Genomic DNA, 16511 nt, shown 5'->3' on the forward strand with positions numbered 1-16511 from the left:
GGACTGCGTTGACAGTGACAGCCTGGCGGTGAACCTCCGAAAATAAAACAATTCTTAGTTGGCTGCCAAGGCCCCTACGCACGCCCGCCCTCTAGGCAGGGCCGGGGGCCCGACCGCCCCAGATCCCCACGGGTTCGCGCCCTGCCTCCCGCGGGCAATTCTGCCAGGAGGTTCCCTGTTCCATCGGGTTCAGTCAAGGACAAGTAGTCAAGGGGGAAAGGGGAGCGGGAAGCCAACGGGGGAAACTCGAGTTAAAGAGCCAAGCTTTAAATATATTCTAATTCTTTAAGGGGGGTGGGTAGGGTGCTTGTAAGCAGCCGGCTGGGGCTTCCTCACAACCCCTCCGTCCCCCCAGCTTTGGGGTGACTTTGGCGGTGTAGAACGGGATGGAATAGGAGACGGGCGCAGTAGCTGCTCGTCGCCACTTCGCTCTTCACGTCGTTTCCAGCGGCCTGTAGGCTGAAGGCAAGACCCCAGGCAAGGTGGTGGCGACCCTCGACCTCTAGGCTAGTTGTGGGGATGGGGGAGGGGCGGAAGGCCAGAGGCGACTTTCCCTCCACTTCCACCTCAGTAAGGAGGCCGTACATTCATTCATTTCACAAATATTTATTGAGCACCTACTATGTGCCAACACCGTGTCAGACTCTCAAAAAATGCAGCTTAATGGAAATCAGGCCCCAAACCTGAGCCGACGTTAGCTCCCAGGAAAGCTTTAAGATCAACAGGTATCTTGGAATCGCGGGACTCGTTGCCCCCCACAGATGCCAGCGCTGGGCGAACCGGCACAAGGAGACACAACCTCAGCATAACTTCTACTTCTGCCTGCCTTTTTCCCTCTTTTTCAAGTAGCGAAGGACCATTAATTAGAAGAATAATTACTGCCACCTTATATGATCCCGACCTGTTCAATTTCTCTCTGCTGCAGACAATGCTAACAGTGGCAATTATTGCTTCTATAAACATCCCGAGGCGGCATTCTTCCCGCAGGGTGTGTGTGTTTAAAGAATACATATAAAAAAGTTCCCCCGCTCATTTGCATAGCTTCATCTTTACCTTTTCCCATTCAGCCCTTGCAAAAAGCATATCTATTCAAAGGGCATTTAGTCCATTTCTTTCTTGGCCGGTAAACCTATTCATCAATTGTTCTGCCTTGTAGATCGCATTCTAATGCTAATCTAGCGTGTTAAATATCTTTTTGTTCCCCTTTCACCGTTTTGTCATTCAGTTTATCCAGTTTTGGTCACCCATTTTATTTATTTATGCGCCTGCTCCTATTCAGGGACTCATGTATTTTTTATTATGTTGTTTCACTGTCACGCAGTGTCAACTTAGTCTATTCAGTGAGGGCTACTTGAAGGCCGCAGGGACAAAGCGTGTACACATTGCACCGCTATTCATTCCGGCCAGCTGGATCGGCTGAAAAAAAAACCTTGTGAAAAGAAACGCCTCACAATGGACACAGAAGAAGTGCACAATGCTAACAGTTTTCCAAATACCACTGATTGGTTTCTTCACAATGAGGAGAAAGCCGCCGCTTTTTCTTAGCTCCACTTCAACAAACAACACTCTCACAAAACCTCCCAACCCTGCGTTTTGTTCCCGGACAAAACCTCCTCGACTGTCTAAACGCTCCCACTGAAGGACAAAAAAAAAAAAAAAATTAAAAAAAAGCTCTTTTCACTATTTCCCTTTTTTTTTTCCCCCTGCAAGAGAGAAAAAGAAAAGGTGGGGGGGATTGTCGGTGAATTAATAATATCAGTCTTTTAAAGAAGAGGGCTGACCTTTGAGGTGCACTAGGCTGAGGGAGGAAGAACCGGGGAGAGATTAATAAAGTTTGCGCGGTACCCTCTGCGCCTCGGCTGGGCTCTGGGCGCCAGAAGGCCGCGGACACTGGGGACCAGCGACTTGCGGGTAACTTGGCCGGTCCGGGGCGCCCGCCAAGCCGCGCTCTGATTGGCTGGCGCGCGGGTCCCCATCTCTGGCTGCGGGAAGCCGGGCGAATCTGCTCTCCAGCTTCTGCGCCCGTTGCCTGGGCAGCCCCAGCCTGGGCGCGACAGAGGGAGCCGCGCAGTTCTGGGGGGAGGGAGGGGGGTATTGTCATATTGTCACACGAAGTAACAATCCCGGCCGGCTCCACTGCACCCCGCAGCCAGCCCCTTGGACCGCAGCACCCGTCCTTATGGCTTAAGCAGAACGATTCCACCTGTTTGCACAGAGCTCAAAGGCAACTCGAGGCTTGTTTAAAGCTTTTAGGCAACCGTAACTACCAAAGAAAAGTGGCTTGTTTAAACCTTAAAAAGAAACAAAAAAGGAAGACAAAGAAGGAAGGTGGGAAGGTAGGAAGGTAGGTAGGACGGTAAATAGGAAAGCAGGTAGGAAGAAAAGAAGGAAGAGAGGGAAGGGAGCAGGGAGGGAGGAAGGAAGGAGGGAAGGAAGGCATCTCAAAGACTCTCTGCTGGTCTCAGCTCTGCATTTGTGTCTCACTTTCAGACCCTTCCAGCCCACCCCCAGCAATCGGGACCTTTCTCCACGCCACAGAGCTCTAGTCTAACAGAGGCTTCCTCGAGGCGCAAAGCCCGTCAACTTGTTACAAGACCAATGGCCTCAGAGTTGGTGATAATCGAGTCTTTGGGACCTTTGGACATCCTCAAACATACACAATCTGCTGGCGACCTGACCCCTGTGTGCTCACCCCCAGCATCCTATCTATCCTCTTGCCCATCTTCCCAGTGCTCTTCTCATTCCTCAACACTCCGGAGCCTGTCTCCCGGAACGCGCTGATCTTTGGGGAAAGAGGAGGGGGCGGGAGGGGCGGGGAACCTTCGGGCCGGTGGGGCCGAGCTGGAAGGCTCCGGGAGGTAAGTAAGATTTAGGGCCCGGGTGATTTCCAGCGAGCCGCAGGAAGTTCCGTGTTGAGAAGTGATGGGCTACTACAAAGGGAAAGACGAAGGCTTGAAAGGATTTAATTAACCGTGTCAGGGATAATTACCCCTGGACAGTCCAAATTAGTTTTGCATAATCGCTCAGAACCATATGAATTAACTTATAATATTGCACTGAGCTCGGGGAATAACAGGAGAGGGATCGTTTTAATTAGTGAATCAGGGTCAAACCAGCAGAACCTATTTCTCACATTTCCAAAACTTTTCATGGTTTTTAAAATATTATTCCATTGGGGGGAAAACAATGACTTTAAAGATTTTGGTCGCTTATAAAGATGTGCAGTTCAAGAGACGTCCCTGCCAATGAGGAAACTAGTTTATGACAATTTGAGCCAAGAGAATTTCCATCTAGATGGGGAAGAGATCTCCCTACATTTAATCTTTTTTCTTTGATATCCTCCGAGGTGCCTTATATTTTCTAAAGTTAAAATCCTTTATGACTTTAAACCTTTCTGCAGCTGAAACTGCCTAGCCCTGGAAATACAAGCCCATTCATTAGTATTTATTATACTTCAATTTTAATGCTATTAGCATGAGAGAATAAAGCCATAAAGAGGCCAAAAGTTGTACACTGTCCTTAACGGTGATTACACTTCCATATAAAACCGTAAGGTGTAAATAAGGAATACCCTGAAGATACGTGAACAAATTACACTGATTGAAGTGTGGGGCTCTCATACTAACAAGATAAAGTGGTCAGGCAACTTTCCCCTCTTCAGATGTTACTGGAAACTGGTGAAAAGCTTCGACCAGTCTGGAAGTTTTCAAAGGCTCTGTTCTACTGGTTCATGAATGCCTTTTTTAAAAAAGATAATACAACTACTTGGGTTTTTTTTTTTTTTATCTTCTTTCCTATTCACGATTAAAAATGTGATAAATCAGGTTTTTGGCTCTGAATAACAATGGCTTGATTTAGATTTCCTAGTAAATCTATTCAAAAGTGAAACAAAGGCTGCCTTTGGGGGATATCTTTCACTTCACCTAGACCAGGCACGTAGGGGCAATTCAGATAAAAATCTTGTTAGGAACTCAACACGAAATAGAGGATTTTCTCTTTTCCCTGGTTCAGGCTTTATTTAAACTCTTTGTTCAAAAAAAATGAACAGAGTGATAGTCAGATTCTAATTTACAGATATAGTTTAGACGTCTAATATTAAATTAGAAGATCACACAAGAAAACCATTTACACATAAAAGTTAAAACCGATACTTAAACTTTTTAAAAACTTTATATTACATAAAGCCAAAATGAAACTAAACACATGTTAGCCGACTTCATTCACAAACATTAGTCAAAATATATACATTTAAAAAGAAACAAAAAAAAGCTATAATTGAGGAAAGTTCTTTTCCTAAAATGTGTTTTATCATAATTTGCAAATGAATTGCAGGTGATAGAAAAAAAAACGACGCTAATTGGGGAGGGAACTCCAAAACACATTTAAAAGGTTAAGGTTGGGGGGGAAATGCTAGCTGAAAATGAGAGACATCTGTCAAAACAATTGTTTTTCTTTCTTTCGGGTTTGCTAAATAATAAATATATAATTACCACTCAGACAAAAAAGTCTGATTTAATCTTAGGTAATATTGCGATGCTGAAATAGTCCCGCAATTTTTAAAAGTTAACTTTGACGTTTGCTCAAAATGCTTTTGAGTCCAAAAGCGACTCAAATTTAGGGCACGCAAGGAACACATTTTCAAAGCCTCAAATGTTTTCACTGACATGTACACATTTACAGTCTTACGGTGAACTCGCCTTAGGAGAACAGAGGAACCTAGTGCCTTTTCCCTTTTTGTAAACTGTGTCAGAAATCCGAGAGAGTGCACTCAGAGAGAATCCTAGTTAAAAAAAAAAAAAAGGAGAAAATCCAATCGTCAACTTTGCATCTCACATATTTGTTTGCGTTTCTTACTCTCCAGAAAGAGCTTTTGCTCTGATTTGCATACGGCGTGATAAACAAAAAGAAGCCGTGATCATCTCACATACAAAGGCCAGATTGGAGCCGGTCACTGGTCAAGAATGGATCTGGTCTGGGGGTTCTGCTTGAGAGAACAGAGATCTAAAAAGTTCACATAATACAAACGGGGAGCCAAGTTGCTCAGAGCCACCCCGCTTCCAGTAACTAATGACACAGATCAACTTTTCCTTCGTGCCAGCAAATTCAGACCTAACATTTGAACAGTGCATGCAACACAGACCGGAGGGGGGCGGGAGGAAGGGAAGGAAAGATGAGAAAATGAAAATAAAACCGACAGTAAAACCTCCAGCAAACAAAACTAGAAAGCCCCATATGTCAAAAAGTTACCCTTCAATCTCTGTGGGCAAAAACGCAACAGGTTTCGATGTGCAAAGCGACCCCAACTGCTGTCGGACACCACGGCCCTTAAAGTTGGCTGCCTTTAGCGCGGGTCTGAAATGATCCTGTGAAGTCACACGCGCGCTCGGCCCCTCGCGCACCCACCTGCATCGCTGCCTCGGCCTGGCACCTATACCTCTTATGTACACACAAACGGGGCCCGTGGCGGGAGGGCGCGCGGGGAGGCCGGAGAGCTCGTACCTACACAAACGCACGCGCATTCACAGCGGTCCTCGCCAGGCGGGCCCGCGGGGTCATAGAGCGGCGGCGTAGGCCGCGGGGTAGGGGTCCAGCTGCGGCTTGCCCATGCCGGGCAGCAGGATGTAGGCGAGCGGCGGCTGCAGCCCGGGGCTGGGCCACGCGCTGCAGCTGCAGGGGATCATGTAGCCCGGGTTGCCCGGGCTGGGGTGCGAGTGCGTGTGCCCCCCGGCGGCCGCCGCCGCCGCTGCAGCCGCCGCCGCCGCGCCGTGGAAGGCGCCGGCGCCGGCGCTCGGGTAGGCCAGCGGGGACGCGTACGGGAGCCCGGACGACGACGACGAGATCTCTGCCATCTTGGAGCCCAGGTCCAGCAGCGAGTACGGGCTGCCCGCGGCGGCGGCGGCGGCGGCGGCGGCGGCGGCGGCGGCCGACTGCGGGAAGAAGACGCGCGCGGCGGCGGCGGCGGCGGCGGCGGCTGCCTTCTCGGGGTTGGCGAGCAGCGACTCGGGCACCAGGCCGGCGCCCGCGCCCGCGTGCAGCCCCGCGCCCGCCTTGAGCGCCGGGTGCTCGGCGTCTGCCACGCCGCCCAGGCCGTAGGGCACGGGGAAGGCGAACTTGTCCTTCTTGAGCAGCGTCTTGGGCTTGCGCCGCGGCCGGTACTTGTAGTCGGGGTGCTCCTTCATGTGCATGGCGCGCAGGCGCTTCGCCTCGTCGATGAACGGCCGCTTCTCCGACTCCGTGAGCAGCTTCCACTCGGCGCCCAGGCGCTTGCTGATCTCCGAGTTGTGCATCTTGGGGTTCTCCTGGGCCATCTTGCGCCGCTGAGCCCGCGACCACACCATGAAGGCGTTCATGGGCCGCTTGACGTGGTCCACCGGCTTGGACATGCTCTCGCCGTGCCGCGGCTGCAGCCCGCCGCCGCCCGGGCCCTCGCCCTCCGCCCGGAGGAAATCAATGTTGGCTGCCCGCGGGGACCCGCTCGGCCCGCCCGCGCTCGCCGCGTCCCACTTCGCGCCCCTCCTGACCCCGGCGTCGCTCCTGCCCGGGAGGAGGGAAGTGGGGACCAGCCCCGGGCCGTGCGGCGCCCCGGCCGCCCTCGTCTCCCCGGCCAAGCGCTCGGGAAAATCCTCGGGATAACTTCTCGGCAGTGCCCGTACCCCGAGGTGGCAGTTTTCACTTTGCTTTCTTTTTGTCCTTCCTCTCCGGTTGGCTTTGCTCGCGAACTCCCTGCAGGTAGCCGCCGCTCAGCAGAGCTTCCCCCTCCTCTGTCTCTTCTCTCCGAAATGCAAAGCAGCTCCGAAAGTTGCGCGGCCGAGGCGCCACAAAGTTGAGCCGAGAAGCCCGCCGCCGCGTGCTGCCAAGTGCCAAAGGGGGCTCTCCGCTGCTGGAGTGTTTGGGTTCTCCTGGGTGACTTTCTCATTTGACAGTAGCAGATGGGGGTGGGGGAGGAGGCGAGGTGACCCGGGAGGAGGAGGCGGGGGAGGCGGAGGAGGGTCCGGCGCGCTCGGGGAACACAGCGCAGCAAGAGATTTAAATACAAATACTGCGGCACTAGCAGGTCTTGGCTCGGGGCAAGGCGGGCTGAAGGGAACCCCCAATCGGGAGGGTATTTGGTGGGGGGGGGCTGTCCGCGCCCCTGGCACCCCCCTTGCGGGTCTTCCTCGCCAGCAGCTGGGCAGGAGGGGCGAGGACCGAGGTTAGATGAAGCTTGAGCAAGCCTGGAATCCTAGGGCCTCAGAGACAATTCTCTCGGTTCCCCGAGGCGCCACGGCTCGCCGTCCCCCGGGACATGCTGGCCCTGCTCTCTCCGAGCCCCTCCAGGCAAGCGGGGCGACTTGGGCTCCAGGCTTTCCGGAGCGCGCCCAGCGTGGAAGGCGACGCTGGCTGGGCGCCGCGCAGCGGCTCGGGGACCCGCCGCTTACCCCCGTCGCTCTTCTCGGCCGCCACCCGACACTTGCAACTAACTTCGCTCAAGTTTCCTGCGCCGGCGCCGCCGCGCCCCTCTCGGCGCACTCTCCTCGGAGCCTGCGCCCGCGTGTGCGTCGCAGCCGGGGCCCCTCTCTCTTCCTTTCTCAGGTCAGAGCAGAGCAGGCGAGGGAGCCGAGATCCTGGAGGAGGGGATTTAAGGAAAACGCACCATCACCTCAGTTCTCAGGTCCGCGCTGGGGCTGCTCCCGTTTCCCCCACTTCCGCAGCAGGGTGGGCCCCTTCCCGGCGCCAGGCCACCACTCCGCCTCTCCTGGAGGGGTCAGGAGTCTTCTGCGAAGGCTCAGGTGAGTGTCGATACCTGCGTGTGCACGAGCTCGGAGCCGGCGCTGGGTGTGCATGTCCAGCCGCGGCTGAGAGTGTGTATATCTGGGGGCATGCGGAGGAGGTGGAGCCCAGGACTCGGGTAGGGAGGAGGGACCTACACCACCAGGACGTCGAATTAAACAGGTTCCCCATTGCCGCCCCCTTCCCCCCCATACTCCTCCTCCCACCGCTTTTCATTTGAGAGCAGGTTTAGGCGAGTGCAGAGCCCGGAGCGCGCCGCGGAGTCTGCGCACTGTTTGGCGTTGGCAACCCTTGGTGTCATCCGCAGCTACCGTGGCCGGCCTGGCGCTGCACTGGTCGCGGCTCTGGGAACCTCTGCACGGAGAAAGAAGGAACCGCGCATGAAGAGAAGAGCCTTTCGAACTCCGGAGAAAGAGGGTTAAAACTGGGGAAGGGGGGACGCACCCTTGAAAATATTTGAGGCTTTTCTCAGCAAGAAAGTACCGGTTCTAATTGGGGTCCAGATGTTACTTGCAACAGATGCTTCCCGTATTTTCTTGCGCTGGTGATGCAAGCAGTCAGAGGTAGTGGAGTGAAAAAATAACTGAGGAGGGACGGCGCGCGCTCTTGACAACCTTCTTTAAAAGGAACTAGCCCAGGCTGACAGTAGGCACCCTTGGCTTTCTATGAAGCTCTTTAAAAAATGGCTTTTTTTTTTTTTTTTTAAAACCTGGTCGTCAGAGCCATCTATATGCTGATCTCTCTTTAAGGTACAGTTAACGTACAGTATCTCACTTAAATGCACAGATAGAACAAAGATGTTTAAAAATCAGTAAGTATGGAGACGTTTTTCTGAAAGGGGAAGGTAAAACATATTACTCTACGCTCACAGACTATTTTAAAGCTGTTAAGCACAATTTTCTCCTTTAGTTAGAGCAGTTTTTTCTGTATAATTGACACGATGCAGAATCAGGCAGCATACTCTTGCTTGCGTATTTGGCTCACTTCTGGGTGTGCTGCAGCGCATTATAACACGATCTGTCTGGAGGTTTGTTCGCCAGTTGGCCTGTCCTTCAGAGAAAACTTGCTTGGTTTCTTTGGCAGTATAGACTTGACCTAGCCATGTGGTGTGTGCAAGTAGGAACTCCTATAAATACTTCTCTCTAAGTCTTTCCTGAAATTTATGTTACACACGCACACACACACACACACACGATTGTAGTTATGAACTTTAAATAAGACCTGTTTTAGGCCATCAGATTCATTTAAAAGTAAGATGGGGTGGGCTCATTTTAATAACAGAACAGTGATTGTTGGCTAATTTTGTTTGTTGCAGTAGCATATAGAAACGTGACCCAGCGATGACCTGCATGGGAGATCATTTTTTTCCTTCAGATGTCCTATTTACAAATGTTCATTTTGTATCATTTATGCCCATATGTGCTGCAGGTACTGCACTGATTCCTCTAGAACCATGTTTGCAGGCTCTGTAAAGACAGTCTGCCATTCATAGACTCTGGGTGGGGCAATGTTGAGATGCTTGCGTAATTACGCAGACTAGAATATTACCTATATTGTTTTGGGATGATAAACTACAAAATTATCATCCTTAAGCCTTAAAGATGCTAACTCTTATAATAGGTTTGAGACAAAAGTATTACACACTGTTGCGCAAAGAATGTAAGCGTGGGGACAGAAGCTACGGAAAAACTCATTAAACATTGTGAATGAAGTTGAGTCTCGTGAAAATTATCTCGTCACATACAAAGTGACAAGTATTTAGAAAAAGTATTTTATATTGGTGAAATAAATCAATTTATACTATTTTCAAATTTTAGTTTAAAAGTCTACTGCAATAAATCATTAGCATGGAAAGAAATGTTTGTATATACCATTGAAATGTATACCCATATGTACAATAATATCTTATAAAAATAAAATACAGAAGGGCCCTTGGGTCTGTTTTTCCAATGCACACTATATAATATTGCCTGTTTAGTGACATTAAATGAACCAAATTTGAAGGTTCTTAAGCCCTTGAATGTTGTATTGTGCAAAAATATAGGTGTCATAAAAAGAAAATAGGCCATTTGTATGCTTGTTTGTCTATTTGCCAAATAAAATTTCATGCATTTTAAGGTAGGAGAGATTTGAGGTTCAATTTCAGTTATTAGGGGATCAGTTCTCTTGGCCTAAACCCTTCACAACCAGGGAAAGAGCCTCATAAGAAGCCATGTGTTAAAGGCAGGTGGTGTGGCGTTCCTGTTAGTAAACAAGCTTCACACTTCTGTGCCTGGATGTGTGTAGCTGAGCTTTTAACAAAGTAAATTTTAAGCCATTCTCCTTCATTTGTACCAAAATGTAAATTCACTTTTAGTTTCTCCAGATCTATGTTCGAATTGAGTAGAATGTTATATTTTTGTTCTTGTTGGTTATTTGACCTTAGATATGAAAAATACCAGGACATAGAAAGGAAATAGAATAGTCTGTGTGAGTGAATAAGTGAAGGAAACATAATTTGAGGTGGATTTATAAGCTGGATGGGCTTTATATTGTCAACTCTTGATTGTGAACGCCTAGGGAACAGTGTAATTTGTTCAGTATAGTCTGTATGGGACCTGCGCTTTTCCTGTGGCCACAGTAATATCTGTGATCACAAATATACCTAATCAGAAACAGAGACGCTGTCATAAAAAGCTTGTGGGCCTGTGCAAATTCGGTTTCCACTTTTTTCCCCTTAGATTCTCCCTAGTGTGTTGTCTTTTTTCAATTCTAAAATTTTCACTAGGAGGCAGCAATGAGGTTGTTGGGGAATGAAGAAATACCTTGGCAGCGACAGACTGACCGACTTTCTCTTTCTCTCCCATAAAAGAAGGGGAGTGTTTGGGACCCAGAGAAGAAAAGGGATCAGAGTGGAGTAAATCATTTTGCTCCACCTTTTTTTTTCAGTCTCCTCTCCCCTCATTAGATTTCCACCCAGATGGCTCACTTGTGTTTTTCTAGAAACTTGGAAGTGATAAACCATAGCAAAAAAAAAGCAAACCAATGGGTTTGGAGGTGACCAGATGGAAGTGTTTGGGCAGTAAAGGCGATGCCTTCAAAGTTGAAAGGCCAAGTGCATGACAGGTAATCACACGTGGAATACTGAGAGCAGGCTGCTGTAGTTAGAGACCTTTGGGGATCTATTAAGTAAGTGCAAAGAAAGAATTCCTAAGCTTTCATACCTGCATAGAAAGGTAACACAGCCTGTTTGTCCTGTTAAGGAGGAAATGAGGAAACTGTGACAAAGGCCAACCCTAGGCAAAATTACCCTCTAGCTCTCCACCCCACTTCTATCAGCTCCACTCCTATCAGCCTTCATAAGGAGAAAAATCCCAAGTAAACAAACGCATGGTCCATATAAAATCCTAGGAGGAGAAGACCCTTTGCGTTAAGCAGTCATGGCAGGAGTGAACAGCTGCAAAATTGGCCCTTCAGCACTTACTCCTAAATGTTCATCTTTTTTTTGTCTTCTATCCCTTTATTCTCATTGTCCCTGCCCCTTGTCGTTGTTAGGTGCCCTCGAGTGGGTTCTGACTCATAGCGACCCTATGTACAACAGAACAAAACACTGCCTAATCCTGCGCCATTCTCACAATCATTGTTATGTTTGAGCCCATCATTGCAGCCACCGTGTCAGTCCATCTCATTGAGGGTCTTCCTCTTTTTTGCTGACCCTTTACTTTACCAAGCATGATGTCTTCATCCAGGGACTTGGTCCCTCCTGATAACATGTTCAAAGTATGTGAGATGAAGTCTCACCATCCTTGCTTCTATGGAGCATTCTGCCCCTTAGAAAGTGGGAATATCCAGATGCATCATAGAGAGCCTCTTCCTTCATTTCCCCCTGGCTGTGCTCAGGCGGTGTGGCATTTCCAAATGGAGCTTTACTTACAGGACAGAGCAAGAAAACCAAAAAACAGCACCCCCCCATTGCCCCACCTCCCCCCAAAAAAACCCAAGGAAAAGAAAGACAATACAAATAATGCAAGACAGACAAGATTCCCATAAAGTCAATGAAGAGCTTTTCTGAGAATAAAATGCCCTTCTCCTAGGATAAGTGCTTTACTAAGGGAGAGGGAGCTAGCCTTGAACAAGAGCAGAGAAATGAATGCAGAGCGTTGGGGAGTTAACATGTGCCCTGCCTAATGACAAACCCTTCCAACCAGTTTTTAGGTCAGGGGACTTGGGTTCTGCTATGATGGGGTTACTTGTAAATTCCATCACCAGGCATTCTATGACAGATTTTGAGAGGGGAAGTCCCCTTAAATATTTCAGCACGAAATAGATAAACCATGCTTCTAGCTTCATGAAAGTCACTCTACTTGGCTGTCCTACCATCCAGCTCCCAGATGGCCCGCCCAGCACTTGCTGTTCCTCCCACTCCAATCATTTCCTGTCTAAGCATTGATCAACTTTAGAGCTCATTTGCTTAGCAGTTTATTTTGTAGCTATCATGTATTGAGTTCTTAAGATGCCACACTTTGTGCATACATTATCTTACTTAATTTTCAGGAAAACCCTATGAGGTAAGAGCTATCAGCTCCAATTTGCAGACTCGGGTACCGAGCCTTAGAGCAGACGAGTCACTTGCTCAAAGTCACACAACTGCATGTGGCAGAAGCAGAATTTGAACTAAGTTGATGTTCTTAACTACCACCACCTTGAGTCCCAGTAGTAGGTTCACCCCCTTCCTGGCTCAGATTCTTAATTCCACCTACTTCCTCAAGCTTTCCCTGACTCACTTGTACCTCACTCCCTCTCATGAGGAAGTGCCCAATGTCAATCTCACCAATCAGGCGTTCCATTCCAAAGCCATAACAGCTGCACTCTCAATTAGCAGAGGGAGTCACCTAAAGCCCCATGCTGGCTGCTCTGCTGCCTGTCCTTCCCAGTTCCTGAGGTCCTCAGCACGGGTTTGGTTTCAGCTGCAGTCCATTGTCCCTCACCCTGTGGGCCTCCCATTGCAAACACTGAATAATCACCAGCCCTGGGTAAACCCAATCTCTACCCTTTCTCTGATAGCCAAGGGCTGCTAAGAGAAACCTCCCAACAATGATATCTAATCTCAGCCTTTATTGTTGGTTCCTCCCTTGCTCCTTCCCTCCTTCTCTCCCTCCTCCTTCTCTTTCTACCTTTCTTTTGTGGACCCAAAATACACAAAATCGGTTTAATCACAATCCCTGATTTATGATAAAACGAAAACCAAACTCATTGCTGTTCAGTGAATTCTGACTCATAGTAACCCTGTAGCGACCCTATAGGACAAAGTAGAACTGCCCCATAGGGTTTCCGAGGAGTGGCTGGTGAATTCCAACTGGCCGAGTTTTTGGTTAGCAGCCAAGCTCGTGATCACTGTGTTATAAATCAGGGCTCCTGATTTACAGTACACCTTCATAATTAGTTCATCAATGGCCCACTTTTATTTATGTAGTTATATTAAGTAAAGTAATAAGCACCTGTGACTCTACCACCCGAAATAAAGTCTGATAATCTGTGTCTAACCAAATGCTTTTCCACCACACTTGCCTCCCCCAACCCAAGGTAACCATTTTCATTCTCATGCTTTAAAGCAAAACAAAAACACTATAGATACTTTTATTGCATATATATGCATTCTTGAAAAGTATGATTTTTTAAATTTTATTGTAAAACATACGTAACAAAATGTTTGCCGTTTCAATCAGTTTTGCATGTACAATTCATGACATACATTCATTATGTTGTACAAGCATCACCACCACCCGTCTCCATTTCTTCCCCTTCCCCTTAGCGGAAACTCAAACCAAAAACCGAACCACACCTAGTGCCATCCAGTCGATTCTGACTCATAGCGACCCTATAAGACCTTTAGGACAGAGTAGAACTGCCCCATAGAGTTTCCAAGGAGTGCCTGGCGGATTTGAACTGCCGACCCTGTGGTTAGCAGCCTTAGCACTTAACCACTATGCCACCAGGGTTTCCATTGGAAACCCAGGGCCCCTTAAACAATAACTCCCCGTCTCCCCCTCCCACCAGCCCCTGGTAACTACGAAGAAACTGTGGTCTCTATGCATTTGCCTATTCTAAATAATTCATATAATTTGGATTTTGTGTCTGATTAATTTCATTCAGAATGTTTTCAAGGTTCCTCCATGTTCTAGCACGTATCAGGACTTCATTTCTCTGCGTGGCTGAATAACGTTCTGTCCCATGCTATACCACGTTTTGTTTATCCATTCATCCATTGATGGACACTTGGGTGTTTCCATTCATTTGTTTTTAACTTATAAAAGATTTTATAAATGATACTTTTGCATAAAATCTTCAGTGACTTTTTTCATTTAAGTATATTGCTTGCATTCATCCATTTTATTGTAGGTCACTGTAGCTTATTCATCTAATATTTCATTGTATAAATATATACCACAATTTGTTTACTCCTTTGTTGATGACCAGGAAGGGTGTTTCCAGTTTTTAGCTATCATGAATGGGCTGCTATAGACATTCTCTTTCACGTCCACTGTTGTAATGGCCAAAAGCAGTAAAAATGGGAAACTCATCTAGTGCTGTACCCTTTGTTCAAGCGTAGACTCCCCTTTTTTATTCGCTTATGACTTTTCTCCAGGCCTTCTGAGATTTTTAAAGTATTTTCTCTAGAGTTTACAGTTATTATGTGTGAGAGGGTTGGACTTATAGGAGGTATTTAGCCATGACTGAAATTGATTTTTGTGTATGGTAGGAAATAGAAGCCAGGTTTTCTTTCTTCCCATATGCATACTCAATTTCCTATAACCATTGCGTGAAAAGAGTGCCTTTTCACGCTGCTCACTAGTGCCGTCTTCACCATGAATAAAATTGATGGATGAGTGAGTTTCTGAGCTCTCTATTTTCGTTCATATGTTTTTTAAAGTTTATTTTTCTGACTTTGCACAAATACTGCACTTACTTAATTCTAGTAGATAAAATACTTCACCTTCTTCAAAAGAATCGTGGCTACTCTTGACCTTTGCATTTTCATACATATTTTAGAACAGATTGTCAGATTCCAAATATTTTTTGAAACCTGGTGGGATTTTATTCAGATTCCTTTGAATCTATACGTCAATTTAAGGAAAATCAACATCTTTACAAACTTGAGTCTTCTACTGCATGAACCTGGTATCCCTTCATTTATTTTGTTTTTCTTTAATTTCTTTTACAATTTTCTGGTAGAATTCTCACATATCTTTTATTCCTAGGTTTAAATAAATATATTTTTGGATTTTTTTTTATTGTAAACAGCATAGTTTTAAGATGGTAAATATTTTTTAAAGATAATATACTTTTAAGAATTTCATTTTCTGACTGTTTGCTACTAACATAGAAATACAAGTAATTTTGGGTATATTGACTTTATGACAGAACCAAAAACAAAAACAAAAAAAACCCATTGCTGTCAAGTCGATTTGGACTAATTGAGCCTTATTAAAATCATTTTAATTTCAAATAAATTATTTGTGGGTATTTTTGAAATTCCTACATATAAAATGATGTCATCTGTAAATATCCAAAGCTTTCTTTCTTCCTTTTTAATCCTTATCAATTCTATTTCTTTTTCTTGCCTTACTGCACTGTCTGGAATCTTTAGTTTGTTACCAAACAGAAGTTGGGTAGAGTGCATCCTTGTCTTTGTCTTGATTTCAAAATTTTTAACATTTTCCCTTTAAGTAACATGTTTGTAGTCCTGGTGGTGAAGTGGTTAAGAGCTTGATCGCTAACCAATAATTCGAATCCACCATCCCCTCTTTGGAAACCCTATGGGACAGTTCGACTCTGTCCAATAGGGTCGCTATGAGTCAAAGTAGGCTCTACTGCTAAGGGCTTTCACATGCTTGTGGGACCATTTTGTCAGATTAAAGAAGTTTCTTTCCATTCCTAGTTTGCTAAGAGCTTTTAATCACAAAGTATATGCTGTTGTATTAAGTATTTTTTCAATATCTGTTACATAATCATATGGCCTTCTCCTTTATTCTGTTCATGTGGTGAATTTAAGCTACAGATTTTCCTTCTTTCCTGGAATAAACCAACTTGCTCATGATGCATCATCATTTTTATAATTCGGGACCCTATTTATTTGTTTTGAGATTTTTTTGCATCTTTGCGTTTGACCAGTACTTTTCCTTTCTCCTATGGTGTTGGTGGTGGTAATACCAAGATTTTGCTGACATCATAAAATATAGTGAAAGTGCTTGCTCTTTCTGGTTTTCCTGGGATAATTTGTGTAATATTGGTACTATTTCTTCCTTAAATGTTTAATAAAATTTTCTGGTAAGGCCATTTTTTAATGGAAATATATTTATTAAATATTTTATTACCGTAATAACCATGTGATTATTCTGATTTTTAGTACTTATATTTTACTTCTTGTATCTGTTTTAACAAATATTTTTAATTTATGGCTCCTGTTTGTACCTGAAAAGACTGTGTACTCTACAGTTTTGTGGTACACCACTAAAGTTGCTAATCGTATTGTTGTAAATTTTTTTTGTCTACTTGTTTATCATTTACTGAGAGATACATGTTAAATTCTAGTACAACTATGGATTTTCTGATTGTCTTTTATACTTCTGTCAAATTTCCTTTATATATTTAGAGGTCGTGTTATCGGGTACATACAAATTTCAAGTTTTTACATCCTACCAATGAAATGATCCTTTATTATTATAAAGTGCCTCTCTTTGAGGCTGTTAATAATTTGCCTT

At 46.0% G+C, this 16511-nt stretch overlaps 1 protein-coding gene across 2 annotated transcripts; it reads right to left on the bottom strand.

Annotated features, from left to right (window-relative positions):
- Positions 1 to 5552: 5552 nt before the first annotated feature.
- Positions 5553 to 6417, bottom strand: SOX21 (SRY-box transcription factor 21). 2 transcript variants are annotated; one of them, XM_049853097.1, is made up of 2 exons: positions 5947 to 6417; positions 5553 to 5880 (listed from the first exon to the last, which is right to left on the bottom strand). In XM_049853097.1, the coding sequence occupies exons 1-2, from the start codon at positions 6381 to 6383 to the stop codon at positions 5553 to 5555; spliced, it is 765 nt and encodes a 254-aa protein (XP_049709054.1). In that variant the 5' UTR covers positions 6384 to 6417. The 2 variants fall into 2 exon arrangements, with proteins under 2 accessions (XP_049709054.1, XP_049709053.1); XM_049853096.1 differs by having other exon boundaries at positions 5553 to 6417.
- Positions 6418 to 16511: the final 10094 nt, after the last annotated feature.

This window comes from Elephas maximus, chromosome 14, assembly GCF_024166365.1.
Source record: "Elephas maximus indicus isolate mEleMax1 chromosome 14, mEleMax1 primary haplotype, whole genome shotgun sequence".
Lineage (NCBI taxonomy): Eukaryota > Metazoa > Chordata > Mammalia > Proboscidea > Elephantidae > Elephas > Elephas maximus.

Coding starts and splice junctions, on each gene's coding strand:
- SOX21 (XM_049853096.1), bottom strand. CDS start 6,383: ATGTCCAAGCCGGTGGACCACGTCAAGCGGCCCATGAACGCCTTCATG.